Source organism: Triturus cristatus, chromosome 11, assembly GCF_964204655.1.
Source record: "Triturus cristatus chromosome 11, aTriCri1.1, whole genome shotgun sequence".
NCBI classification, from domain to species: domain Eukaryota; kingdom Metazoa; phylum Chordata; class Amphibia; order Caudata; family Salamandridae; genus Triturus; species Triturus cristatus.
The window spans coordinates 410,348,540-410,375,976 of record NC_140594.1 but is presented as its reverse complement, the minus strand read 5'-3'; the positions used below and the strand labels follow the sequence as shown (position 1 = coordinate 410,375,976).

Genomic DNA, 27,437 nt, shown 5'->3' with positions numbered 1-27,437 from the left:
TGCCGTTTCATTATCCTTTTTAGGTCTCGCCTGAGCCAGCGCTTTAGCGCTGCTCTGGCGAGAGCTATAGAAAACGGGGATTTGGAAGTGCAAACGAGTGCTTTTTAGGCCCCCAACTACAGTGCATGTGCACCGGGCGCGCGCACCATTTGGCAGCCTGCGTGTACATTTCGCGGGCGCTTTGATGTTCTCAGTGAGCCACGCGGCCACTGCGAACATCAAAGCGCCCGCGAAATGATTACTTTCACTTTAGCGGCCGCACAAGTGAAACATACCCTCTAATTCTTCTTTGGGCCACACCTAACCAACCCTTTCATCCTTACAATCTAACGTTCGCACCTACTTGGCAGACTGGTTCTCTGTTGCTCTTTCCTCCTCTGCTCTCTCTCCTCAGACTCCGTCCCTCCCCCTGTTGCAGCAGCTGGCATTACACGGGGGTGCTCATGTAAAGCGCTCCAATACAGAGTTCGCGCTATATAAATTTGCAATAAATAAATATATTGTGGTCCATGGAGCTTTTCGCTTTCAACGTGCCTGCCTGTTCGTCTGATTTGACCTGCCAGTGTGATTGACCACGTCTGAGATCGCTCCCACACTCTGCTAAAAAAAAAACTCTGATTTCTACCAGCTTGCATCACCCCTCTCCCACACACATTTATCCCTCGGAGGTGCACGAGATTATCTCTGTGCCCCCTTTTCTCTAACCCCTCTGTGGATGTGCAGTCAAGAGAAAGAACCCCCCCTACGAAGAATCCCAGGCCCCGTGACCTTTAACCCCCCCCCCCCCAGCACCAGCCTGGCTATCATTTACCCCCCTCACCCACCTCGCAAAGGGATGTCATTACTCACTACAGAGCATCAATTACAGAGGTGAGCCCTCATCACCCATCATCCCATTCGGCGCAGGAGCGCTGAATGAAAAAACAGCCCACCTCATGTCCACCCTGCTGTGCCGATATGGAAGCCGCCGGGGGGCTGCCGTAGTGCAACCCCACCAATCCACGTCTGGGACAAGCAGGGGAGGGGGTCGCGCTGGGCTGGAAGCTGCAGCTTCATTGACTCACCTAGACTTTGGGCTTTACACTTACCCAAGGCAAGCAGATGAATTCCTGAAGACGAACTCCGCAGCAACCGTGCTAACCGCCCGAGCATCCTAACTGCGGATCATACATATACAGAGCAGGTGGGTTAGCACGGGAATCTGACACTGGCACATCAGCCCAAGATCTCCGACACCCATTCAGCTATCTAACTGGGAATGTAACCTCTGTTCCCCGCAGTTCATGTAGACTGCATGATGCCAAGGGGTCATTGATCCTGCCCCAGAATTTTCTTCTAAAGGGGTGATCTATTTATCGAATTGTTTTCACCAGAATGCATTTGGTTATACAATTTAAGCCCAAGACCCCAATTGGAGAGGATATGGCCTAACGGCCAGAGCTGCTGACATCGGAGATGGGGAACCAGGTTCGAGCCCCGACGTCGGCTCAAAATCCTGGTTTTCTGGACAAATCGATTAATCTCCCCGTGCCTCCCAAAATTAATGTGTCCGTGTGTAACGTAAGTGGCGCTCAAGTAAAAGCGCTTCAATACCTTCAGGGTGAGTGCACGCTATGTAAAACCGCAAAACAGAAAAAAAACTAGAACATGGACTAGTCTGTAAACTGCAGCCATCCGGTAAACCTTAGGTATGCTTGACATATGGTCATTATTCCTGCCACCACCCCCGAAGTGTCTTCTCACGCTGCTTCTAATTGGATCCATATCATGTGAGACACCTCTTGCCAGTCCTGGATTTGAAATCAACAGCATGTGCATGCTTTTAGATCGAGTTACCTTATGCTTTACGGTTACGGTGACTTGTGACCAGGTGGTATAACGCTAGTGTGACACCACTTTTCCATTGCTGGACTTTCCCTTACATAATATTGTCATCAGCTGTGTTGGTCTAATTGAAATGAACCCAGACTACAACTCCCAGAATACAATGACCTGTAAAATGCCCAGGAATGCAAACGTGGTGTTCTCTGACAAGGAACTATCTGATCACCCTGGTAATGGTAACAAGCATTGGCATAGCCAATAGGTCTCGCTTTTGGGACCTTATAAGTGTTTAACTATGCAACAGTTGCATAACTAAATACTTATAAGGTCCCAAAGGCGAGACTTATTGGCTATGCCAATGCTTGTTTATTTGTTGAAGGGATCCATCCACTTCCTTGCCAAATAGTGCTTCTCCATTGAATGGCCTATTAATGATAGAGGTTTGACTTCCTGCTTGAATCCTGAGATCCTGAGCCAGGCATGTCTTCTCAGTATGGTTCCTGTGCATATCTGCCTACCAGCAGTGCCTGCTGCATCCAAAGCTGATTTTAAACAGGTGTTAGCCATGTTTTTTCCCTCCCGTACAATAGCTTTTGCTTTCTTTTTGTCTTCTTCAGGAAGTTTGTTCAATATTTCCTCTATCTCATCCCACTGTTGGTGGCCATATCTATTTAGCAGGGCATCTGAGTTAGCAATACACCATTGTGTTGATGCCTCTTTCTCCATTCTCCTCCCCACCCTGTCCATCCTCTTACTTTCATTTTCAGGTGGTGGCTCTGTTTTGGAGACTGCATTGGCTCTCCTCCTGGCTGTGGTGACAATAATAGAGTCAGGTACTGTACTTCCCTGAATATATTTCGGGTCCTTTGAGGAGGGTTTGTACTTTTTCTCTACTCTGGGGGTTACCCCCTTGTTTGAAGCTGGTTCTTTGAATGATTCTTTGCCTTGTTCTAGGATACTGGGCAGCATAAGCAGGTATTGTGTTCCTCTTGTAGCTGGTGCCAGTGTTTCTAGCAAGAAATATCTGTCCCCTTTTTCCTTCTCTAAGGGTACATCAAATTGATTTGCTGCCCTTTTGACAATGTCATTGTAGAAAGCTATGTCATCTGGAGGTGAAGCTTTCGAAGGGTAGCTGCAAATCTCTTCTTCCGGGCTCTCGGTGTCGAGGTCGTTCCATGTATCCTCAAACTTTTCGGAGACTTCCTCGTCCATGGGTATGTCTTCATATTCCTCTGGTTCTTTGCCTCGAGGTTCCGGTGTTGGAGGAGTCGAAATTACCCTCTTCCTCTCCCTCAGCGTCCTCTGCCTCTTCGGCGTCGAAGTTGTCCGGTTCGTTTACCGGTGCCTTTGGGATTCGAAAATCCCTTAGTGAGGCGTCGAAATCCTTTTTCTTTTGCAGGATTGCCGCCATCTCCTCCTCGGACCTCTCCCTTTTCCTTTCGACCTCGAGGGCCCTCTCGGCGTCTGAGGTTGGGAATTTTCTTTTCTTCCCAACGTCAACGATTGTCTTCGACGGAGTTGTGCCCTTTTTCGCGGGTTCGGTGTCGACCCGTGGCTTCGGCATCTTTTGCGCTTTTCTCTCATTGGTGACCTTTAGTTGGGTCCCTTGGGGTTCTTTTAACTACAGCTGACCCTCGATCGCCTTTTTGGTCGGCGTCGGGGCTGCCTTGTGAGCCGTATGTTCGTGGCCCTTCGGTTCCTGATGGATTTTTAAGGTGTCTTATCTTTTCCGTCCTCTTTTTCGGGTCTTTCGCCTTCTTCTTATCGAGTCTTTTTCTAGGCCCTTGACATCCGATCCCTCGTGCGTCGACTCCACTGGTGCTCCATGTACTTCCTCGTCGCTTGAGAAACTTAGGTCTCTCATGGAAGTTTTGTTCGATGTTTGCGCCATTGTGGCGAAGTGGGCCTGTCTTTGTTTCTGGGGTGTTCATAGCGTCTTGGGCAGGAACGCTGTGCAGGCCTCACAGTCCTTGTCCTGGTGATTTTCGGGCAGGCAGAGGTTGCAGACGTTGTGCGGGTCGCGTTGTGCATATTTGTGGTGGCACTTTGGGCAGGATTTGAAGGGGGTATTCTCCAGGAGCCCTACCTCGCCATTTGTGGACCGACGTGGTCCTCTTCCTGTCCGATGTCAATGTTCGATGATATTTCTTCGACAATCTTCTTATTTAGAGAAGATTTGGGGAAAATTTGATTTTTTTTCCTGCGCTTCCCGTCTTGCTTCCAGACCCAATAGTGGAAAAAAGAATCTAAAGATGGCTAACACGCACGATGACCTCCAGGATACCGTCTGACGTCACACAGGGGAGGTACGTGGCACCAAATGATGGGCGACAGCGACCAAAACAAGAAAAGAAAAAAAAGACAATTCCAGACCCAACCACTAGATGGCAGAATAATACACAGCATGTGAATCCAGAAAAGAATTCACGCAGCAAAACTGCACTTGTGACTGCCTGTTTAGTAGTAAAATATACACAAAGAGATGATGGACGGAGCGCTGAAACCTTACAGACACTCACCCCCGTCACATATCTGGGTTGAATCCATCATCATTCTTTAGCTCACTTTGCCACCTCAGTTAGGACCCAGCTATATGCAAATCAGTCTTGACCCTGTGCCTCATGGGAACAGTCCAGCCCGAACTGCCAAGCCAGGTCTTCCCTGAACAGGAAACAAGCATCCTAGGACCGGTTTCTGGGTAACACCCTTCATCAGCCAGGCTAGCTTGAATCCAGTGGCAAAGTGAGCAAGGGAACAACATCAGGGCATACCCTGCCAACTTGGGGCGAACAAAGAAAACACAAGGAGATGATGGACGGAGCGCTGAAACTTTTCAGACACTCACCCCCAGTCACATATCTGGGTTGAATCCATCATCATTCTTTAGCTCACTTACTCACGGATGCTTGTTTCCGGTCCAGGGAAGACATGGCTTTGCAGTTCGGGCTGGACTGTTCCCATGAGGCACAGGGTCAAGACTGATTTGCATTTAGCTGTGTCTGAACTGGGGTGGCGAAGTGAGCTAAAGAACGATGATGGATTCAACCCAGATCTGTGACTGGGGGGGGGGGGGGGGGGGTGTCGGAAAAGATTCAGCGCTCCGTCCATCATCTCCTTGTGTTTGCTTTGTTCGCCCTTAGTTGGCAGGGTATTCCCAGACGTGGGTCCCTTGCTCACTTTGCCACTGGATTCACGCTAGCCTGGCTGATGAGGGCGGTTAGCCCGAAACCTGTCCCTGGATGCTTGTTTCCAGTCCAGGGAAGACATGGCTTGGCAGTTCGGGCTGGATTGTTCCCATGAGGCACAGGGTCAAGACTGATTTGCATATAGCTGAGTCTGAACTGGGGTGGTGAAGTGAGCTAAAGAAAGATAATGGATTCAACCCAGATCTGAGACTGGGGGGGGTGTGTCGGAAAAGTTTCAGCGCTTCGTCCATCAACTCCTAGTGCTTAGTAGCAAAATATAGCAATTTTAGGTGTTTTTAGAGGGGGCCCCTAGAGCTTTTGGTCCTTGTGTCACTGCACCTGCTGCACCATTGAAACCATGATCCTGTTGTCTGCAAGGTAACTGCACTTGTGACTGCCAGTTTAGTTTTAAATTTTAGTATTGATCTGCGTTTAGTGGGGTCCCTAGAGCTTTTGGTCCTTGTGTCACTGCAACTGCTGCACCATTCAAATCAAGTCCCCTTTGACTGCAAGTTAACTGCAATTGTGACTGCCTGTTTAGTAGTCAAACATAGCAATATTGTGTGTTTAGAGGAGTCCTGACAACTTGTGGGCTCGGTGTTACTGCACCTGCTACACCATTCAAATCATGACCTTATTGTCTGGAAGGTAACTGCGCTTGTGACTGCCGGTTTAGTAGTAAAATATTGCATAGCTCCTGTATATTAACGGTATTTTTAACGCACAATGGTTATTATGACATTTAGAATTTGATCATAATGACCAAATATATTAAGTTGAAAAAAATCAATCCGATAATGCCTACAAAGTGCAAAGAAAGCTACTGAGGCATGAATAGGAAATGTCACAAATATTCTAAGGCTAAAGCATCTGCTTTATACAACTAAGTAATAATAAGCAAGTATTCCAGAATACTGTTAGAAGCTGTCTGCCTTTTCCTTGGGAAGAGATCTTATCTTGACAGTGACTGGGGCTTTAACAGTGTAAACAGCTTTAGAAGTATCGTAAATGCGTGCAGACAGAGAAAGGTAACAAAGAAAAGTTCTATACAAAAGCGAATGAACACAGTAATTCAGCAATGGGAACTGATAAGAGCCCCCTTTTAAGATATATTAAATACAAGAGATTTCACAAGCGCTGTGCAAATGAAACCTAAAAAGTACAATGACAAAGCTTACAAGCACCATGATATTCCCTCCTGAAATCCATGAGGTAACAGAGCGAGCTGCTCAACCGCTCAACACGCTGTGCTGGCCATATGTAGACTAAGCTAGCACACTACTTTGTCCTACATTGTAAACAAGTTTCTAAGCACTGTTTACAGTTAAAACATATCTAATCGTGACACAAAGTAGGTGAATGAGTTTTGAACGCTTGGCTCTGGCTCCCAGCCTTTTGCCCTACCAAAACCAGTGACTACACAAGAACCCTAGAGTATTTTTCTACTGAACCACCAGGTGTTCTGTGTTTGTCTCTAATCAGTTCTAAAGTTTCTGTGGAACATCTGTCCAACCATTAGCGCTTGGGAACTGAGGATGGATCCATACAAAACGTGTAAGTAATGGAAAATGCTACTTACCTAGTAAGCATCTGTTCTAGGCATGTAGAGCTGTAGATTCACATGCTTTGCATACTCCTACTATCTAGTGTTGGGTCCGGATGTGTGCACTTTGTTTTTCTTTGAAGAAGTCTTCCCAATCACGATGTAGGTGACTCCTCCTTTCGGTTATAGTGCGCATGGGCATCGACTCCATTGTTAGATTGTTTTACCGCATAGGGTGAGAATGGAGTTAGTAAGAGTAGAATAGAGATGTCCATGTATGTATATAGAGTTAGAGAGAACTGCAACAAATATAGGTACCCTGGGAGGCGGGCGGGAGCAAGTGAATCTACAGCTGTACATGCCAAGAATAGATGCTTACTGGGTAAGTAGCATTTTCCTTTCGAGGTATGTGAGCTGTAGATCGCATGCTTTGCATAGACTATACAGCAGTATTCTCCCAAAGCGGTGGCTAGCCTGTAGCTGTTGCAGTCGTTTGAAAAAGTGTTCTAAGAACTGCCTGGTCTATATTAGCTTGTTGTCTCGCTAACACATCCACACAATCGTGTTTGGTAAATGTGTGCGGTGTAGACCATGTTGCAGCTTTACAAATGTCAGCTATGGGAATGTTTCCTAGGAAAGCCATAGTAGCCCCTAGTTTGCGGGTGGAATGTGATATAGGGGGTATTGGTAAATTCCTCTTTGCTTTTGCATTGTATGTTTGAATACATTTAACTATCCACCAAACAATACGGGATTTAGAAATAGGATTGCCTTTGTGTGGAGGAGCAAAAGCCACAAAGAGCTGTTTAGTTTTACGAAATGGTTTTATCCGTTCTATGTAATATAATAATGCTTATTTAACATCTAAAGTGTGTAGAGCTCGTTCTGCCACTGAATCTGGTTGAGGAAAAAACACAGGCAACTCAACCGATTGATTGATGTGAAAGGCAGGAACCACTTTGGGTAGGAATTTGGGGTTAGTGCGAGGAACCACTTTGTTTTGGTGGATTTGCAACATGGTTCTTCTATGGTTAGTGCCTGAAGCTCACCCACTCTCCTCAGTGATGTAATAGCAATGAGGAAAGCAACTTTTCAAGTGAGAAATTGCAGTTCACATTTATGCAATGGCTCGAAGGGTGGACCCATTAGTCTGGTAAGCAGAATGGTAAGATTCCACACGGGGGCAGGTGGAAGTCTTGGTGGAATAACTCTTTTGAGTCCTTCCATAAAAGCCTGGATAACGCGTACTCTGAAAAGGGACAGATGCTGTCTATTTTGAAGGTATGCAGCTATTGCAGCTAGATGTGAGCGTATAGATGTGTAAGCTAACCCGGACTGCTGTAAGTGTAGTAATAACAAATTATATTTTGAACTGAAGCATCTAGCGGGTTGATATGGCTGTTTTTATAATAAATATAAACCCCTTCCATTTAGCTGCAAAGCAAGCTCTTGAGGTAGGGCTTCTGGCCTCTTTAATGATATTCATACAGTACGGTGGAAGGTTCAGATCGCGAAACTCAATGATTTCAGGAGCCAGATTGCTAGGTTGAGATGTTTGGGATCTGGATGTCTTATTTCTTCATGGCTCTGTGTGAAGAGACTGGATGTGAGATATAGTTTTTGATGATGAACTATTGAGAGCTGAAACAGAGTAGTGAACAAAGGCATACGGGCCCATGTGGGAGCTACTAGGATCAGTGTGAGGGATGTTTGTCTGAGCTTCTGAACCACTAAGTGGAATGAGTGGGAGAGGCGGAAAAGCGTAGGCAAATATACCTGACCAGTTAATCCATAGTGCATTACCCTTGGAAAATGGGTGTGGATACCTGGAGGTGAAGTTTGGCATTTTGCGTTTTGGTGTGTGGCAAATAGATATATCTGTGGAAAACCCCACATTTGAAAGAATGGGAGGAGAACTCGAGTGTGAAAAGTCCACTTGTGAATTTGTTGTCCCTGCTTGCTGAGAAGATCTGCGATCTGATCGTTTACTCCTGGGAGGTGTTCTGCAAGGAGATACATTTTGTGATGTATGCCCCACCTCCAACTGGCTTGTGCAAGGCTTTACAGCTGGAGAGAGTGTGTCCCCCCCTGTTTCTGTATGTAATACATAGCTGTCATGTTGTTGGTGCATATCAGGGACAGTTTTGCTTGCAAGGTGAGTCTGGAAGGCTTTGAGCACTGGAAATACAGCTAGCAGCTCTGGCTGATTTATGTGAAGATGTTTTTACTTTTAACTCACTGGGTCGATGAAGAGCTGCCCTTTGGATAGGTTTTGTGGATTCCACCACTGCAGAGAGCGATGGGTGCGGCCATCTACCAACACCAGATCCGACAATTGACCCTGAGATTAATTCCGCTGACCTGCTAAGCATTCCAGAAGGGGACGCATTTGAAGTCTTGCATTAGGAACTATTATGATGCAAGACGCCATCATTCCTAGTAACTGCATATATACTTGAGCTGGTAATGAATGGTTGGGCTGAAACCGTGAAACTAGAGCCTGAATATTGCAGATCCTGGCTGCATTGAGATAGGCTAGAGCTTTTTGAGTATTGAGAGTGGCTCCCGAGTATGTTTGCGTATTGGAGGGTTGGAGATGGGACTTCAACACGTTTATTGTGAACCCCAGATCGTGCAGTAATTGTACTGTTATCTGAGTGTGGTGGAGACACTGTGGGTAAGAACTGGATTTTATGAGGCAATCGTCTAAGTATGGAAAGACATGAGTAGGTTGTCTTCGCAGGTGGGCAGCGACTACTGCCAGGCATATGGTGAATACTCGGGGAGCAGTGGCGACTCCGAATGAAAGCACTTTGAACTGTTAGTGTTGTTCCACTACCACAAACCTTAGATATTTGCGATGAGCGGGATGTATTGGAATATTGAAGTATGTGAGCTTTAAGTTTAGGGTAGACATGAAGTCACCTTGCTGTAGGAGTGGGAGCACTTGTTGAAGTGTCACCATGTGAAAGTGATCTGAGTGAATATATTGATTTAGCTCTCTGAAGTCCAGTATAGGCCTGAGAGAGACGTCCTTTTTGGGTATGAGAAAATATAAGGAGTACATGCCGGATCCCTGATATTGCAATGGTAGGGGCTCCCTCTTGCAGGAGAGAGTAAACCTCTTGTTTGAGGAGGTGTAGATGCTGTGTCAACGTGGCTGAATGTTTGGGGGATTGTTGGTAAGCTCAAGGCAATAACCAGATTGGATCATTCCTAGGACCCATCTGTCTGAAGTTATTGTATGTCATACGGGGAGGAATTGAGAGACATGTCCCCCGAGAGGTGTGGAATGATCAGGGGAAGAGGAGGCAAGTCACTGTTTGTTTGTTGTGGGGGAGGTGCGGGGCGTGGAACCTTTACCTCTTTACTTGCTATTGTTACCTCTAAATCCGCCTCGAAAGTAACCTCTTGAAGATGGCGACTGACTGTTGCCTCAATATAATGTTGAGGTGTTGTCTGTGGATACGTTCTTAGAGCCCCCCTGTAGAAGGAGCGATGAAAAGAACTCCGATTGGATGAGGACTGTAGGGCTCCCATGGACTTTGCAAAATCTGTGTCCTTTTTCATCTTCTCTAAGTGCCTACCACAGGACCAAAGAGATGTTCTTTATCAAAAGGGAGATTTAAATTAGAAGCCTGGACTTTGAGCTTAAAACCTGAAATTTGAAGCCAGGAGTGCCTTCTTGACAAGACACTAGTGTTGATTGCCCAAGCGGGTCTGCTGCATTCAAAGCACATCTAATTGAAGTGTTTGAAATTGGTTTCCCTGCCTGAACTAGGTCGTGTGCCTTAGCTTTATGCTCATCAGGTAGAAATTGTAGCAACTGTTACAATTCATCACAGTGCGCTCTGTTGTATCTGGCTAAGAGAGCCTGGGTATTGGCAATACACCAGTGATTGGCTGCCTGCGCAGCAACTCTTTTTCCCAAGGCATCTATTAGTTTCGATTCCTTGTCTGGAGGAGGGGCATCCCCCGAGGTTTGCGAGTTTGCCCATTTACGGGCATTAGAAACAACTAGGAAATTTAATGGTGGTTAACCCTTGATCTTTGAAAATATCGTACGCATGTTTTAGCATACCCTTCATCATAGGCAGTGTATGAGTGGATCCCTGGGAATAGCTGAATGTTTCAAAGAGAAAATCCTCCTCAAGTGATTCTTTATGCAGCTGAACTCCATGATACTCAGCAGCCTTATTTATTAAATCTATGTACCCTACATTATCATCAGGTGGAGAGAGATTTGAAGGGTATGTCTGGATTGTTATCTGCATTTGGATCCGTATTATAATCGTTCCATGGATCAGGACTATTATCGTCAACCCCATCCCCGTCATCCTGGTTGTCAGGTGATTGTGGTGAATTTGTGGGTGTTATCAACAAATGTGGGTTAAATGGGAAAAGAGGCAATAGAGGAGGAGGAGAGGGGTTAGTACCAACATGTTTCCTCTTAAGAAGGATGTGTGGTAAGTGTCTTCCGCTTCTGGTTTGCGTTTTAATGCAAGGATATGTCCAGTTTTGGAATTGATGACAAGTTCTTTCTGTTTCGGGTCCGGGTTTGAAGGTGGGATGTTGAAACGATGCTCCTTTGATGGAGTAGGAGCTGTTTCGTCTTTCAGCGCCAATATTTTTGGAGCCGATGTTTTAGGCACCGAAGTGTTCAGCTCAAAAATTGATTTCAGTTTCAGAAACGAAGGGATTGTCACCACAATATGGTTTGGTCTCAGTGCCGATTGTTTCGGCTCGGTGACCGAATGGGGCCGACTTGATCCCGAGCCAGAAAGCTTTGATGTGTGTTTCGGTGCTGGGCCCGAAGGAGGGGCGTTCGAAACTTGTTCTTGGTGCCAACCTTGGCCCAAAGGCAGAGGAGGGACCGGAGCCTATTTCTTGGGCAGAGGTAAAGTTTGGGGCAGGGGAGGATCGGTACTCACAGTACGCGGACCCTGCGTAATGTCTTTGTCCATGTCGGAGTCGGCCTCTGACATGGAAATGTGTTCTTCTTCTTCCTCGGCTCCTTGCGCTTCGAAGACATCTTGTTCAGAATCTTCTCCGAAGAGATCCAGAACCAAGCTGCTGTGTTGTTGCATATTGTGACGTCGAGCCAGAGGGTCACGGAGAGTCTTCTTGTATCAGATAGATTTGCACGCGTCGCAGTGTTGTTCGTCGTGCTCCAGGGAGAGGCACAAGTTGCAGACTTTGTGACAGTCGTGCACGGGTACTTGGCATGGCACCGGGGACAAAAAAGTAAATGGAGTCCTTTCCATCGACTGTAAAAGCGCTCAACACGGCTAGGCCCGATGGCTTTCCATGAAGTTTCCGATCGAAAGAGATTTTTCTTGAAACGATACGATACACGGAGAATGGGAAACGCAATTGAATAACAATACCGTTGAGGGTAAGTGCATTGCACACCAAGGGAAACCCAAGAAACTATGTTGAACATAATACAGTAAGCAAGCAACATACAGTCTTTACATTAAATACAGTAAGACGCACACACTGTAAGCAAATGTCAAAGCACAGTCACGCAAGGTTAATGAAAGACTGCAAGTCCTGAATGACATATGGTGCCTCTGCAATCACGAAAACCAATATTCAACAGACAAAAGTCTCACCACTAAGTACTGGAGACAGACAGATTTTTTTAGGACGGAAGTCATCTGAATGGTTCTCAAAAACACACTAGTCCTGCTTTACATTTTCCTGCATTAGACTTTTCCACAGAATAGTATGTCTAGCATCTTCACCCACTCTTCAGAGGTCCAGGATCCTTGCCCAACAATGAGGGTCCAGAATCCGCCTAGGACTGTTAATACACCTTATCTGTCTAGAACATTTGCCCTACCTGGATAGGTCTAACGTTCTCAGCATTCCCTGTCTTCTATTTTTTTACCAGGTGGCCTGTGTTTTAATTTTTTTTTTTACCAAGTGGTTCTTTATTGTTTTCTTCCATTACCATATTGAAATACATGGAAATCCATTCATGCCTCGCAGCTGAGCTTGTTAGGAGCAAGCCTCTACCACAACCTACTAGGTCTGAGATTCTGGCCCATCCGGCTTAGCTCAAAGGTCCTCACCACAATTTTCCAGACGTTCACACTGAAGCACCCACCTTGTTTAGGTCCCTTTCAATGCTTGCTCCTGTAAACTGCTCTCGTGTGTCACGAAATCGGATAGCATCGATGGCAACAATTTCAATGCAGCGTCTTTGCCAGGCGTCCCTGCACATTTTAAAAATAGGGAGAGACAATGTTAAATCTTTTAAGGAATTAGAACTGGACTATCCCTTTACTCATTACCACCATTGGTTCAACCAAATCATCTCAACCCAGACTACAGCATCCCATGCTTTCAATACATGGGACCACATACATCTCTACCAAGGAGGGGCAAACCTGATCTGAAGCATTTCCTTCTTTTCTAGCATTGGTACTGATGCTACTCAGTTTCGACATGTCTACCGCTACCTCCTCCAGCACTGTATTCATGGCACAGCACTCTCTACCCATGCCCTACACCTCAAACCACCAGTCATTATTGTGCAGTCATGCAAGGGACATTCATTTTTAAAGATTTGAGTCTTACCGTTGAGTTGAGTCTTTCATGGCTTCTTTCCATTCAAAATTTCTGCTGTATCCAGCATACCGGCTGTACTGCTCTGCTCCTGTAAAAGATTAGATGTGTGATTCGCCTTTATGTATCTCGCTTCTAATTCCTGGTTGTAGTAACACGGTTAGAACTGCTTATCCCCCCACCTCTGTGTGGTGAGTACATCTCCATATACTCGGACTATCACACCACCCCAAACTGAAACCCTAGTGGAGCCCTTGGTACCCCTCTGGTTCCTAAGTATCACAAATCCTATCATTGGTGGCTAGGCTGTAGATATCCAGTCTAGGGAAGAGCAGGAGGTGCACAGCCTACAGTGTGAAAGTAGGGGCCATGTCAGTGCCTGAAGTGGTTATCTACATAGCGGTGTGAGGAGGATGCATGCTGCCCTGCCTCCAACACATGAAAATAGGGAGGAAAACATTTTGTTCATTTTGTTTCAGGAACGAATAAACCAACACATCACACAATAACACTTATCAACTTCTGCTCAATTACTAATGACTTTATTCTATGGCTATCCACTGGATAGAATCAATAGGCTAAGCAAGCCACGATGGCGATCCTGCTTTGCTGAGGCTCCGCGGCTGGGCGCCTCTCGGAAGCTTTATGGAGCGTCCCAGTGAGCGCTAATCGGTGCAGGGGGCGTCGGAAGGTGACTGCATCGCAGTGGGATGCCGGTGGCTGCCGGGGCTCATTCCTACCCCTCGGAGCGGGACTTTGACTGCTGCCGCCAGCGCCGCAACCTAATTTTCAAGATGGCGCCGGAGCTCTTCTGCCCGGAGCGGGAGACGAAGTAAAGGGAGGCGGTGAAGCGGGCGGCACATTCCGCCCAGTCAGCATCGGCACCCAGGGGGTGTGACCGAGGAACGGACCCACGAAGAGAGGCGCGGGACCCCGGAGGACGGAGGAGCTGCGCCGGCCCGGGCGCACCGGCCATCTCGGACGCGCTGAGCCCGCCGTGACCCGGAGGTGAGCCCCGACATCGCCCTGGTCCACCCCGGGTGCTCACAGTGACTGACTCTGGAGAGGGCTGGGGGGAGCCAGGCTTTGCTGGGGGCGGTGGGACCTGGAGGCCCTCCGGCCAGCCCGACCGGAGCCCGCCTGACCCTAACATGGCCGCCTAAGGGACATCGGATCGTTCCTGGTGCAGCCGGCGAGGCCTTGATCCCCGTGTCACCGAGGCGACGGCCTTTCTGGAGACGTCCGAAGGAGCTGCTGTGCCTCTGACAGACGGATTGGCTGCATTCCCACCACGAGCCGCCTGGGACTCCCCCTGGTGCTTGGGGGGGGGTCTCGAGACCTGACGGGGCCTACCTGGGCCGTCGGAGCACGCGGGTGACGACCGCTCTGGGGGGGGGGCGCTGTGGCCCGGGCCCCCCCGCCGCCCGCGTCGGGACACGGAAATAGAGGTGCCGAGGGATTTCGATGACCTCGCCTCGGCTGTGGACCCTGAGAGAGAGGCGGGCCTGCACGAAAGCCACAAGAACGGCCCTTGAGTCCCCCCGCTTGGCCTAGGGGCCACCGCAGGGCCTCTTCCATCGCGTCGACCACCAGTGGAGTCTCCGTGGGGGCAGCCTGGAGTTGGGAGCGTCCTGCTGGCGGTGTTTGGTGGCTGGTGTGGCCGATTCCTGTGCCTGAGCCGCGGAGGGAGCTTCAGTGGGCTGGCTTGGACTGCTACTCACCTGCACGGTTCCGCTCGAGGGACGACGCGGCTGTGCCTTCCGCCCTCCCTGGCATCACTGGGGGCTCCGGCGACCCAGCCGACGATACCGTCCCCTCCAAACCACGGGGAGTCACGATGGGGAAACCGAGACCCGCGCAGCATCAAGCGATCCCGGAGACGGCCCCGGAGAACATGCCTCGGACCTCGACTTGGTCCCCCAACGCGATGCCCTCCACAGATCTTTCAATCTCGGACAAACTGGACAAGGTCCTCGCCGCCATTGAATTGTCCCGTCTGTCTATGGAAGAACGCCTGGGTACCCTGGCGACAGACGTCAATCTCCTCCGCGATGACCACCGTAAGCTGGCGGACCGGGTGCGTACGGAGGAACGGACGCTTGAGGAAATACAGCCCGTGCTAAAAGAGCAACAGCAGACGCTCCAGGGTGTCCTTACTCGTCTAGCCGTGGTGGAGGAACGCGCACAGGATTTGGAGGGCCGCTCAAGACGCTGTAACATCCGAGTGCTGGGGCTGCCGGAGGGAGTCGAAGGTGCCGACCCCATAGCATACATGGACACGTGGCTGAAGTCCTTTACCCCGTCATCTGACCGCACACCATTCTTTTCCATAGAGCGGGCTCACCGAGTGCCAGTCCGAAGGCCCCCGCCTGGTGCGGCTCCTCGACCATTCCTCGCCAAGTTCCTACACTTCCGAGATCGGGATGCGGTGCTTCGGGCGGCGCGACTGGCTGCGCCGTTACGAGTGGAAAACAACCACATCATGATCTTCCCGGACTATGCCCGAGCGGTACAACAGCAGAGATCTTCCTTCCTGGACGTAAATCGGAGACTACGGGACAATAAGATCCAATATGCATTACTCTTCCCGGCCCGCCTCAAGATCCTCTATAACGGGTCCTCCCTCTTCTTCACTTCCGCGGAGGCCGCGCAAGACTGGACAGATCAACATTTCCCGCGGTCATCCGCCTCTCATCCCCAAAGGGGCTCCCCCCTTAAGACTTTCAGTGCCCGGAAGCGGCCCAAGAAGCTCCGTAATATCGAATCCAGACCAACGCACGGCTCGCACGACTCGCCGGATCTCGAACAGATTATGCGAGAAAGACGGGAAGCTTTACAAGCAGTGATTGATCTACGCACCACACAGCCCTCAGACTCTATAGATCGACCTCCGCACCTGTTCTCCTCAGAAGGTGAAAACGACAGCGACAGCACCGCTTCGGGGGCAGATCAGGCGGCGCCCCCCCCTCGCCACTCTGCAAACCGCAGATGGACTATTGGACGGACTGCCCTCTCCTACCTTGCCCTGAGGCAACTCAGGCACACGGATTATTACTTGGTATCCTCATCTGTAACGCATACCTAGCACCCATAATATCTCACTCACAGGGACTGTCACCCTGCTCCGGACACATACTGATCCTACTACATGCCCACTCAGCGTGCAACCTCGCACTAGCATATCGTCACCCCCTATCATATAAAGCAGTTCTCCCCCCCCCTTGTGTTACGGGAGGCAGTTTGGACACATCGTTTCCCACACGATGAGTCCCATGTATTGGGACGGTTTCCCGCACCCCCACACGTTGTTTAATCCCCGGTTCACAAATGTCCCACCCTGCCATGGAGTTTCACACCACAGCACATGCGTTTTTCCAGGCTTCCGGTCCGCCGGCCCCCCTCACATGCAGCGCACCTCTGAGGGTCCACAACACGACTTCCCTAATGGGCTCCTCACCCAGCCCCCACATGGAATCGACCGTCTATGACACGACTGATGACCAACGCAGACATTAATATACTCACACTTAATACACGTGGTCTACACACCCCACGTAAGCGCTATGCGGTATACGCCTATGCGAAACGACAGAAGGCAGCTATCCTCTGCTTACAAGAAACCCACCTTAATTCCACCGAAGTCGGCAAACTACGAGTAAAATGGCGCGGACTCATCTGCGCCACGACCTATTCCTCGTTTGCCCGGGGAGCACTGATATGGATCCGCCCGGGAACCCCTTTTCGGGAACTTAGACGGGTAGTGGACGACGAAGGCAGATACGTTCTACTAGAGGGTCTCCTAGATAGGAGGGCTATCCTCTTAGGAAGCATATACGCCCCAAATGTTGATCAGGATAAATTCTGGGATCGACTTACAATCTCTCTGGCCCAATTCACGGATATACCCTGGCTACTAGGCGGGGACTACAACTGTATCCTGGACCCGGGGCTGGACTGCTCACACCCCCCACTCCCACATTCCCCCACATACAGACAAATAGACCGATTTAAAGCATGGGTCGCACACTGGTCCCTCGCGGATGCATGGAGGCTCCACCACCCCCAGGCCCGTATTTACTCTTTCCACTCCATTCCTCATAACCTACGAGTCCGGCTTGATCGATTCTTATGCACTGCAGCGCTTCTCCCGCAAATATGCCACTCGGACTATCTGGGTAGAGTTGTTTCCGACCATGATGCACACATTATCGGCCTCCGATGGCGGCCCCCGCATCCCCCTGTCCCCACGTGGCGACTGTCGCGGGACTGTCTCACGGACCAGACCTTCACACACGACCACCGACGTAACATCCAAAACTACTTTACACATAACACGGGGACCGCGTCGTCCGCCCTGGTCGAGTGGGATAGCTTCAAGGTAGTGGCCCGTGGAGAATGCATTCGGTACAGAACCGGAGTGAGACACATCTTGGAGCGAGCCCTAGAGACGGCGGAGCAGCGGCTGGCGACGGCCACTAAGGCCGCAGACCAATCAGTAGCGACGGTAACTCAGGTCGCCCACGCCAAATCATAGTATCAAGCGGCGTGCGCGGACCTCCGTCGACACAATTTTCGGGCATATGCAACCCGAATGCACAAGGACCGTGACAAGTCGGGTACACTCCTGGCATGGCTCGCTAAGCAGGATACTGAAGTCCGGCCTATTACCGCAATTATAGATCCTCAGGGTACCCTGGTACAATCCCAGGACGAGATCCTTCAGGCGTTCTATCAACATTACTCGGCGGTCTACACTGTTCCCTCGTCTCTCGATCCCGGAGCCGTCGACCATTTCCTAGACCCTCTCCCCCTTCCCCGAATCTCCGCCGAAGACTGGAAGGGATTGGACGCAAAGATAAAAACAACTGAGATTACAAGCGCGGTACGTTCACTGGCCCGCGGCAAGGCCCCTGGCCTTGACGGGCTCCCACTTGAATACTACGCCACTTTCGCTCCACTATTGACCCCTCGTCTAGCAGCAGTATTAGACTCGGCGCTAAGACTCGGCGAATTACCAGACTCTATGAGAGTGTCGGTGATTGTGACATTCCCGAAACCCGACCGGGACCCTCAACTCCTAGCATCCTATCGTCCCATCACACTACTTACAGCCGACTGCAAAATCCTGGGGAAAATTTTGGCGGACAGATACTCACAAATAATACGCCCGTTAGTACACCCGGACCAATGCGGTTTCGTTCCGGGAAGAAATACCTCTCATAATATCAGGCGCCTCTTTCATATCCAGGATCAGATTGGTGACCGATTTCCTCACGCAGCAGGTCTGATCCTGGACCTTGAAAAGGCGTTCGACACTCTGACGTGGCAATTCCTCTTCGCCGTCCTGAGGCGGGCTGGCCTCGGCCCCACACTCCTAGCCTACACTCGCCTGCTCTACACTAACCTTACGTCCCGGGTCCGCCTCGGTCACTATATCTCCCCGGAATTCGCAATACACAGAGGCACACGACAAGGGTGCCCCCTTTCACCCCTATTATTCGCGCTGGCGGTTGAACCCCTGGCCATTCGGCTTCGTAGGGATGGGCAAACCTGGGGTATCCCACTAGCGGATGTTACACACTGCGTATCCATGTATGCGGACGATCTCATATATATACGAGATGTGACAGCGGATCTCACCATGCTTGAGACCGCCCTGGCGGAGTTCGCGGAGGCCTCGGGACTGAGAGTGAATTGGGACAAGTCAATGATCTACCCCCTCCACCCGGATGCCCCTCCCCGGGAGGTTTGGATTGGTGACCGGAAACTGCATTGGGCGACTGAGGGTCCCCGATACCTCGGGATTCGATTATATCATTCCCCAGTCGACATGTTCGAGGGTAACCATCGTAGGGCACTGGCAGGGATACGATCCTCCATTGGGTTCTGGCGGAGCATGCCGTTGGCCCCGATCGGCCGGGTAGCCCTGGCGAAGATGATACTGGTCCTGCGGCTCTTGTATTACTTTACCAATCTCCCAGTGATCCCACCCCGCTCCTTCTTCAAAGACTTAGACACACTTCTCAGCTCACTGATATGGGGGCAGGGGCGGCACAGAATCGCACTAGCCAAGCTAAAACTGCCCACGACGCAGGGGGGGCTCGGGGCGCCCTCATTCGAGGCCTACTTCCTGGTGTCGCAGCTCCAGTGGCTCTCATACTGGACGGCGGAGCGATACACACTCGAGACATGCACGGCCACAGGAAGTATGCCCACACCCGAATTGCGTCGCCTGCTTCTACCGGGCTCCCGCCCCACACGAACCTGCAGGTAGACATCGCCCGGAAATGTATTCAACGCATACACCGCATGGCACCGCGCTGCCCCCCATACACGCCATCATTACCGCTAGTCGGTTGGCCCCGAAATGACGGGTTCTTCACATTCCACCATGCTTCGGGAGTGGACGTCTAGGGACATTGTCGAAGCAGAATTGTTGTTTGACGAGGGACAGCTCCGGCCGTACTGGCAGCTCATGGAAGTCTACGATTTGCCCCCAGGCCAGTTCCTGCTTCACCATCAACTCCTCGGCCATTTTCGACCATACGCTGATCTTACACGGGGGGAGCCTCCCACACACCCAGTCCTCCACACAATTTTACGAATGGGACAGGGTCGACACCTCATTACATGGCTGTACAAATCAATCAGGGACCTAACACCCCCACTACTGGCGCCTCTTCGAGCCCTATGGGAGGAGGAAACAGGAAGACCCTTTCATGACAGCGAATGGGACAGGGCGTTAGAATTCCCCAAAAAAGTTTCCAGGAATGCCCGCTTTAAGAATATCCAGTTTCACATCCTACATAGGGCCTACCTGACACCAGCGCGCCTTCAACGCTTTTATCCCGATACTACCTTCCTTTGCCCTCGTTGTCAGGCGGGGGATGCTGCCTTTTTCCACATGTTCTGGACCTGCCCGGACATACAGAACTATTGGTCATCTATCCACTCGACACTCAGAGATCTTACTGGGCTGACCCACTTGACTACCTGGGAGGGATGCGCGCTGGGTATACTGGGGCGGAGGAAACGACACAAGGTGCCGATGCGCTTCGTCTTCCTAGCCCACCTACTGGCCAAACGCTGTATAGCCATGCACTGGCGGTCCCCTACTGGTCCCTCGTTCGCGGCTTGGGTAGGGGCGGTTCTTAAATGGGCTGCAGCCGAGGAGGAAGCAATACGGGAGGAGGAGGCCAAAGGTACCCGTAAAACCCCAATCTCTCTAGAATGGGTGCTCCTACTACATCAATTCAGACAGTCTCAGGCCCCGGACGCCCCTGTCACCGACAAGCATACCCCCGACGCTGTGTCGCCTCATACGACGCAGGTCCCCACGGTGGAGGATATCCCCCATTGTCCCCCCACACCACCCTTGAGCCAGATGGGTCCCTCCCTGCTCCCCTGACGCACCCAACGGCTCCTTACACCGGCTTGCGCACACACTCATCCCCCCCTCGGTGGGTGGCAGCAATACTGTAGAATGGTCAAGGGCGGACTCAGGACATAGCCTTGGTCCCATCATGCAGAACTTCATGGCACTTCCCAGTTTGGCTCTCCTCCCCAGTTTTCTTTACGGGCAAGGAACTGCTACAGTACAGACCGCATCTACACAGAACAAGACACATACGTGCTTTCTACATTGCTAAATGATTTAATTTGTTCCTCATGTAATATACTCATTTCCACGGAATGTGGTGTATGTATGCTTATCTTCATAAATGCCAATAAAAAGAATGTTAAAAAAAATAAAAATCCACTGTATAGAATCAATATTCATTAAATCCTTAAAAAAGTCCTAGAAAAAACTAATTTCATGCCAACGTATAATCTCAAATGTGGAGGCAAGCATACCCTTCACTCGCTTCAAGCCCTAGTGACCTCATGATAAACTATTAAGGAAAAGCTAGAAATTGGGTTTGCAGGTTACCCCTGTCTCTCCTCACTGTGGGAGCGCTCACCAGATAGAGTTTGGGGTAATTCGTAGATGCTAGCCTTGCAGGCTGTCAGTATCTTGCAGTCACCATTTACTGGGTACAAAGGTAGGGAGTGTCCAAGTACGCTAGCACCCTCAGATAATTAGTAGCCCAAAGTGTGGCCCAAGCATTTCGCTCACTTTTCAAAAGTTCCAGCACAGTGTCACCTACAAAAGCTGAGGCCACTGCAGACAACCAGAGTGGTAGGGAATCAAGCTTTCCCAGTGGATCAAATAGATCTAGTATTTAGTTCTTGTTGCTCTGAAATAGCTTTATGTTCTGAGGACATTCTTGGTGCAATGCGTACCTCCTTATCTGCCCTGGACCACTGGCAGCTGTCTTACATTCCCCATCCTTTAAAGTTTCATTCCCTGGTCCCTACATTTGACTCAGCTGGTTATCCAAAAGCCCTTCTTTAATGGAAACATTCTGTGGTTGGTACTGTAGTCTAGCACAAGTGTTCACCAGTATTGTGAGAAAAGTTCCTGAGGAACAGGGAATAAAAATAAATGGGAGGATTCAATTCCAATGTGTGAAGTCTTCCAATCTGTATCATATACTTTCAAACGTTATTTTATGTTTTTTCAAACATTTTTAATTCAAGCTGTGATCACAGAAAAACTACTTTACACAACAGATCAGCAAACACATGTTTCGACCTTTGGACCGCAAGCCGGGGCTTTTTCAAGGCGTTCACAAATTAAGGGTATTCTCTCTATTTGTCTGTTCCCATCCTTATAGTCAAGGTGGTGTGCTAACATAAAACTCTTGAATTACTGTAAAGACACTTGTCTGTTTTCCGAAATGTCTGTGTTCAGTCGCATTAGGTTCCCGGGTCTATTGAATCCGTCAGCTGCTAGCCAGTATCGGTGTACTTCAACTGAATAATCAAGTTACTGATTTTGAGCATTTGGCACCCCAGAGGCTGCAAGTTCAAGCTGTCAATGCTAACTCTAGGAAGGGTGAGAGACAGAGATATGACATGACACAATACTAAGTTCCAAAAATCCAATAAAGGTGATAACTTGAATGCAGGTTGAACTTTATTTCCATGTTGTTGAAATATGACAGTTAGGGAAATGTTACCTACCCTGTAACCATCTGCTTGAGGCATGTAGTGCTGTAGAGTCACATGCTCTGCATACTGCTGCCATCTAGTTTTGGTCTAGGACATGTGCAACTTGTTTCTCTTCAAGTAAGTTTTTTGAGTCACAAGGTATAGTGAGTCTGCCTATTACTCGTAATGTACATGGACATCAGCTCTATTCTTAGATTGTTTTCCCGCACAAAGGGTGAGGATAAATTGGAGCAACAAGAAATAGAAAAAGATGTCCATACCCAGAGCAAGTAAGACAATGCATCTGCAACAACCTGAGACTTCTGGGAGGAAGAAAAGGAGCATGTGTATCTACAGCACTACATGCCACGAACAGATGTTTCCAGGGTAAATAACATTTTACATTTGTGGCATGTGAAGCTGTAGGCAGAAATGCTCTGCATTGACTGTAAAGCTGTCCTACCCTGAGCAGGGGCTAGCGAGGGGATGTTGCAGAGGCCAGGTAAAGTGTATGCAGGACAGTGTGGACAATGTTAGCTTGTTGGGGAGCCAACACATCTACACAGTAATGCTTGGTGAACATGTTTATGAGCTCATTACTACCTCCTTCCAGAAGGAAGAAGTCCCCACTAGCTGGAAACGAGCAATAGTACGTCCACTGAAAAATAAATCGTCAGTAGACCAAGCAGTCTTAGAAAATCCGCGCCCAATTTCGTTGCTTCCATTCGTTGCAAAGATTGCAGAAAAAGTAGCCAATAAACAGCTTACTAATTTTATCCAGGAAAATGATATTCTACACCCCTCCCAGTCTGGCTTCAGAGCAGCCCACTCAACAGAATCAGCGCTGCTCCTGGCCACGGACACAATGAGACGGTGTGCGGATGAGGGGCAGACAACGGCAATGATCTGGCTGGACCTGAGTGCGGCGTTCGATATCGTCTCACACGGGCTGCTTCTGCATAGACTAGAGGAATGTGGTATAGATGGTACTGTTTTATGCTGGATGACATCCTTCCTATCGTTACGCAGTTTCCAAGTTTTACAGCACACACAACTTTCTAAGAGTATCATGTTGTCCCAGGGAGTCCCACAAGGATCAATTTTGAATCCCACGCTATTTAATCTGTATGTGGGACCACTGGCAGAGTTAGTGGAAAAACATCATGTTACCATTGTATCGTACGCTGATGATACTCAGCTAATTGTGACATTATCAGGAAATAATGAACAGAAAGCGCTCAATTTCACCAGGTGCTTAGAAGAGGTAGCAGGATGGATGTCTGATCATTGTCTGAAATTGAACAGCAGTAAAACAGTGGTAATGATAGTGGGCAATGCTCCGAACATATGGTCCTCTGCATGGTGGCCGGAAACATTGGGACAAGTTCCTACTCCAAAAATGGAAGTTAAAGATTTGGGAGTTTGGATCGATTCTAAATTGTCTTTGGAGGCCCAAATACGGTAAGTAGTGGGTAAATGTTTTGTAATCCTAAAAATCCTGAGGAAAATTTTGGACCTGCTACCACTTAACACAAGGAAAACCATAGTGCATGCCCTGGTGACAGCACAACTGGACTATGGAAATGTACTGTATTTGGGAGCACCTAAAAGGGGGCTAGCCAAATTACAGGTGGTGCAAAATGTGGCTGCACGGCTTACTTTGAGTCTCCCTAGAAGAGCTTCTACAAGGAAAGCCCTGAAAGATTTGCATTGGTTGCCGGTGGAGGAAAGGGTCCTTTTTAAGTCAATGTGCTACTGCCATAAAATACTTGCAAAAAAAAGGACCACGCTACCTGCAGCCTCTAATCTCTCAATATATCCCAGGCCGCAATCTGCGATCAAAAGGAAGGTCGCTAGTGAAGGTTCCTAGAGCTCGGAGTGCAAGAATGGGGGCAAGGTCCTTCAGTTTATCTTGCGGCAAAATATTGGAACGGGCTCCAGGAAACTATAAGAATGGAATTATGCGAAGGTAAATTTAGGAAGAAGCTAAAAACATGGCTATTTTCCTCTGCGTACTAAAGTAAAGGAGAGACACAGGACTGTATTCGTTGGTAAATTTGTTGTGAGGTGTCTAAAGTTGTCTCCAATTAGCGAGTCTGCTTCAGCGCGGGGACACGCTGGAGGCGTAACCATGCGCTTTAGAAATGTTAAATTAATAAATAAATGAAACATATCTACACAGTAATGCTTGGTGAACATGTGTGGGGTGGACCAGTGAACTGCTTTACAAATGGCAGTCATAGCAACGTTACTTAGGAAATCCATGGATTACATCTTTTTGCAGATGTAACGGGGTCTAGGTTTGGCAGGCAACTGCTTCTTGGCTTTAGCGTAAAAGGTTTAAATCCATTTGACAACCCACCGGGCTATGCCCGCTTTGGATAGAGCATGCCCTTTGCATGGTTTTGTGAACGAGACAGAATTTACCGAAAGGGCTTTGTTTTTTCAATGTAATACATGACAGCTCACATGACGTCTAGTGTGTGAATGGCCCTTTCTGCCATGGAGTACGGGTGTGTTAAGAACACCAGGAGTTTTAGAGGAAAGTAGATTCCACCTTAGGCAGAAATTTGGGATTTGTCCTAAAGACGACCCTATTATTGTGGACCTGAAAGAAAGGTTCCTGGATGGTAAGAGCTTGAAGCTCACATGCCCGATTGAGGTTATGGCCACTTGTAGGAAGCTGGCTCTGTATATATTATGCACACAATAAGGAGCTATAGAGGGAAATAAACCCAAGTCGCCCTCCTCTCAAGCAATAAACATATATACAAGACTAGGTCTAAGAAGGTATATATAACACATCAACAGCGGTTTAAATCCCTATATCTTTGGGTATTTTATACTCCCCTCTTTTTTCTTAAGTCGGTGACTACCTCAACTTAAGAAAAAAGAGGGGAGTATAAAATACCCAAAGATATAGGGATTTAAACCGCAGTTGATGTGTTATATATACCTTCTTAGACCCAGTCTTGTATATATGTTTATTGTTTTCTGTATATATTATACCAAAATGAGCCCTAAAGGTAGGCAGAGGTGGCAGAGGTAAAAGTAGATAGCACCTTACACTCTATTTGTGGTAGTGTGGGCGAGCAGTAAGTCTTTAGTGTAGTGTTAAGCATTTGTTGTACACACTCAGGCAGAAAATTATGTGACACACTCAAAGACTGAACTCAGACCAATTTTATTTGTATCAAAAATATTATTAAGTTAATTTATTTCTAGAAACAAGCCAAGCCTAGTGCAGGTAAGTTAAATAAATGCTTTGCAAGTTCTCATGCAATGTTTTACAATTAAATGCAGGTTCAAATGCAGTTGATCGAATTACAGGTAAATTAAAGTTTCGAAATTACTTTTCAGATTACTATGTACGTTACTTTTTGGATTATATTTGGTAATCAGTGTGATATTCCTAGATATCACACTGAGACATCTCCTAGATAAAAGGTAAGGAATTCACTTTTAGTACATAGACAGTTTTTGAATGTTCCATACAAACCAACTCCACACTTAAAACAATTTTGAAGGAAAAACAGTCAATGTATTCCTAAGGAGAAAAATGAAGTTAACGGTTTGCAGGTAAGTACAAGTTTGTGGAAGTTGGTATTCTGCGGTTTGAACCAGGGTTCCCCCAGGGTCGAAGATGCAGTCTCAGAACACCCTCAGCGGAACTAGGGTGCAGAGTGCTGAGGCCCAATTTTATCCAATGGGGGATAGGGGGCCTCCGGTTGGTGGCTGCTCATGAGCAGGCCACAAGGTTGTGGGAGCAAAGCTCTTGGTGTTAGGCTCAGGGCAAAGGGAGATCCGAGTTAGCACCCAAAGTACACACGCAGCGGTGCCGTGGCGGCTGGGTGCAGGGGCGGCTGGGTGCAGGGTGCTGGTTTGGCATCGGGTGCCCTGTTGTTTTCAATAGGGATTCTCCGTTGCAACAAAGACAAAGACTGTAGGCTCGGGGACGAAGATCTTCTGGAGGGGACCACCGGTTGGAGAGGTAAGTTGGGATGCCAGGACACTGTAGGTTGGCCCACCCATGGCCAGGGACGTCAGGTGCAGGGGTGTCTTTAGGCGTAGGGTTTTCTTACCAGTTCCAGGTCGCGGTCAGGGGGATTCTCCAGAAAGAGACTGCAGGCGTTGTTTGAAGAGTTGAGGCAGGTCAGAGATCACCAGATCTTGGGTCAGGATTGCTGGGGAGACCGCCTCATGGTGTTGGGCCACTCGAACTCGGGCCGTGGGCACTCACGGATTTGGCCGGAGCCTGAGTCAGTGGGTAAGCAAATCAGGTGCTCACGGGAGACAGACTTTGGCTGGGAAGGCAGGGCAGGTCCTCCAGGCTGCTGGCTACAGTACACCTGGGATATCGCTGGAGCACGTTTGAGGTGGGGACAGGCTGGTAGGGCTGGGGCCAAGTCAGTGAGTGTCCTACTCTTCTTAGTTCAGCATAGTTTCCTTGGTCCTTCTTCTTGTCGATTCTCGTCTAAGGAGGCAAGGTTAAGGGTTGCCCTGTAATACTAGATTTAGGAGTGTTGCAGGTAGGTAAAGGTTGGGACCAATGGGTCCCTTCCTTGGGATGGGTACACCCCCTATTATGCCACCCTCCAGTGGGAGGGGGACATATGCCTCACTCTGGTTGGCTAGGTCCCCCATCTACAAGATGGAGGGGACAGTGGTGTAACGAAACTAGAGGGGGACCCCTGCAAAGTACATGGAGGGGGCCCCCTCCCCAACACCTACCACTTTTGCTGAGGGGGCCCCCTGGAGCTCTGCACTCCCGCACTGCGGGGGCTTATGCTACTTCACTGCTGAATTCAATAATCAGTATTGCCTAGTATACATACAAACGTTACAGAAAAAAGAAATAGGGGCATGCACAATTTACTCTGAATGTGTGGATGCGAAGCACAATTGGGTATTTTCAACAAAATGAAAAATTAACATTGCCATATTAACAGAACACCGCTCCTCCAGAGGAAGCATGGGATTGAAGACATTTGAGTCTTGCCATTTGTCCACTTTCATAGTTCCCAGCAGGCTGCAATGGAGAATGACTGTTGCAGAAGCCATTTGTCAAGTTTTTTATGTGTCGCACCCCATCCGGAGACACCGGACCCTCCAATAAAGAAGCATTAATAAATCAGCGAAAGTAATCCTTATTTTATGATGGGTGCACGGCTCGTGGTGGCTGGAGTCTCGCAAAAGGATTGGAAGCAAACCCGGGGCCCAGGGCCCTGAATAAAAGCAGCACCCACTGCAGAGAACTGAAGAGAGAACATAACCAGAGG

At 48.8% G+C, this 27,437-nt stretch overlaps 1 protein-coding gene across 2 annotated transcripts in view; it reads right to left on the bottom strand.

Annotated features, from left to right (window-relative positions):
* LOC146784326 (poly(ADP-ribose) glycohydrolase-like) overlaps nt 1-27,437 on the bottom strand; it is an 868,511-nt gene that overhangs the window by 159,468 nt on the left and 681,606 nt on the right. For both annotated transcript variants that reach the window (XM_085636068.1, XM_085636067.1), the window contains exons 12-13: nt 13,138-13,216; nt 12,665-12,773 (exon numbers count right to left, since the gene is read on the bottom strand). In XM_085636068.1, coding sequence (XP_085492194.1) covers nt 12,665-12,773; nt 13,138-13,216 — 188 coding nt within the window. The remainder of the gene's footprint in view (nt 1-12,664; nt 12,774-13,137; nt 13,217-27,437) is intronic.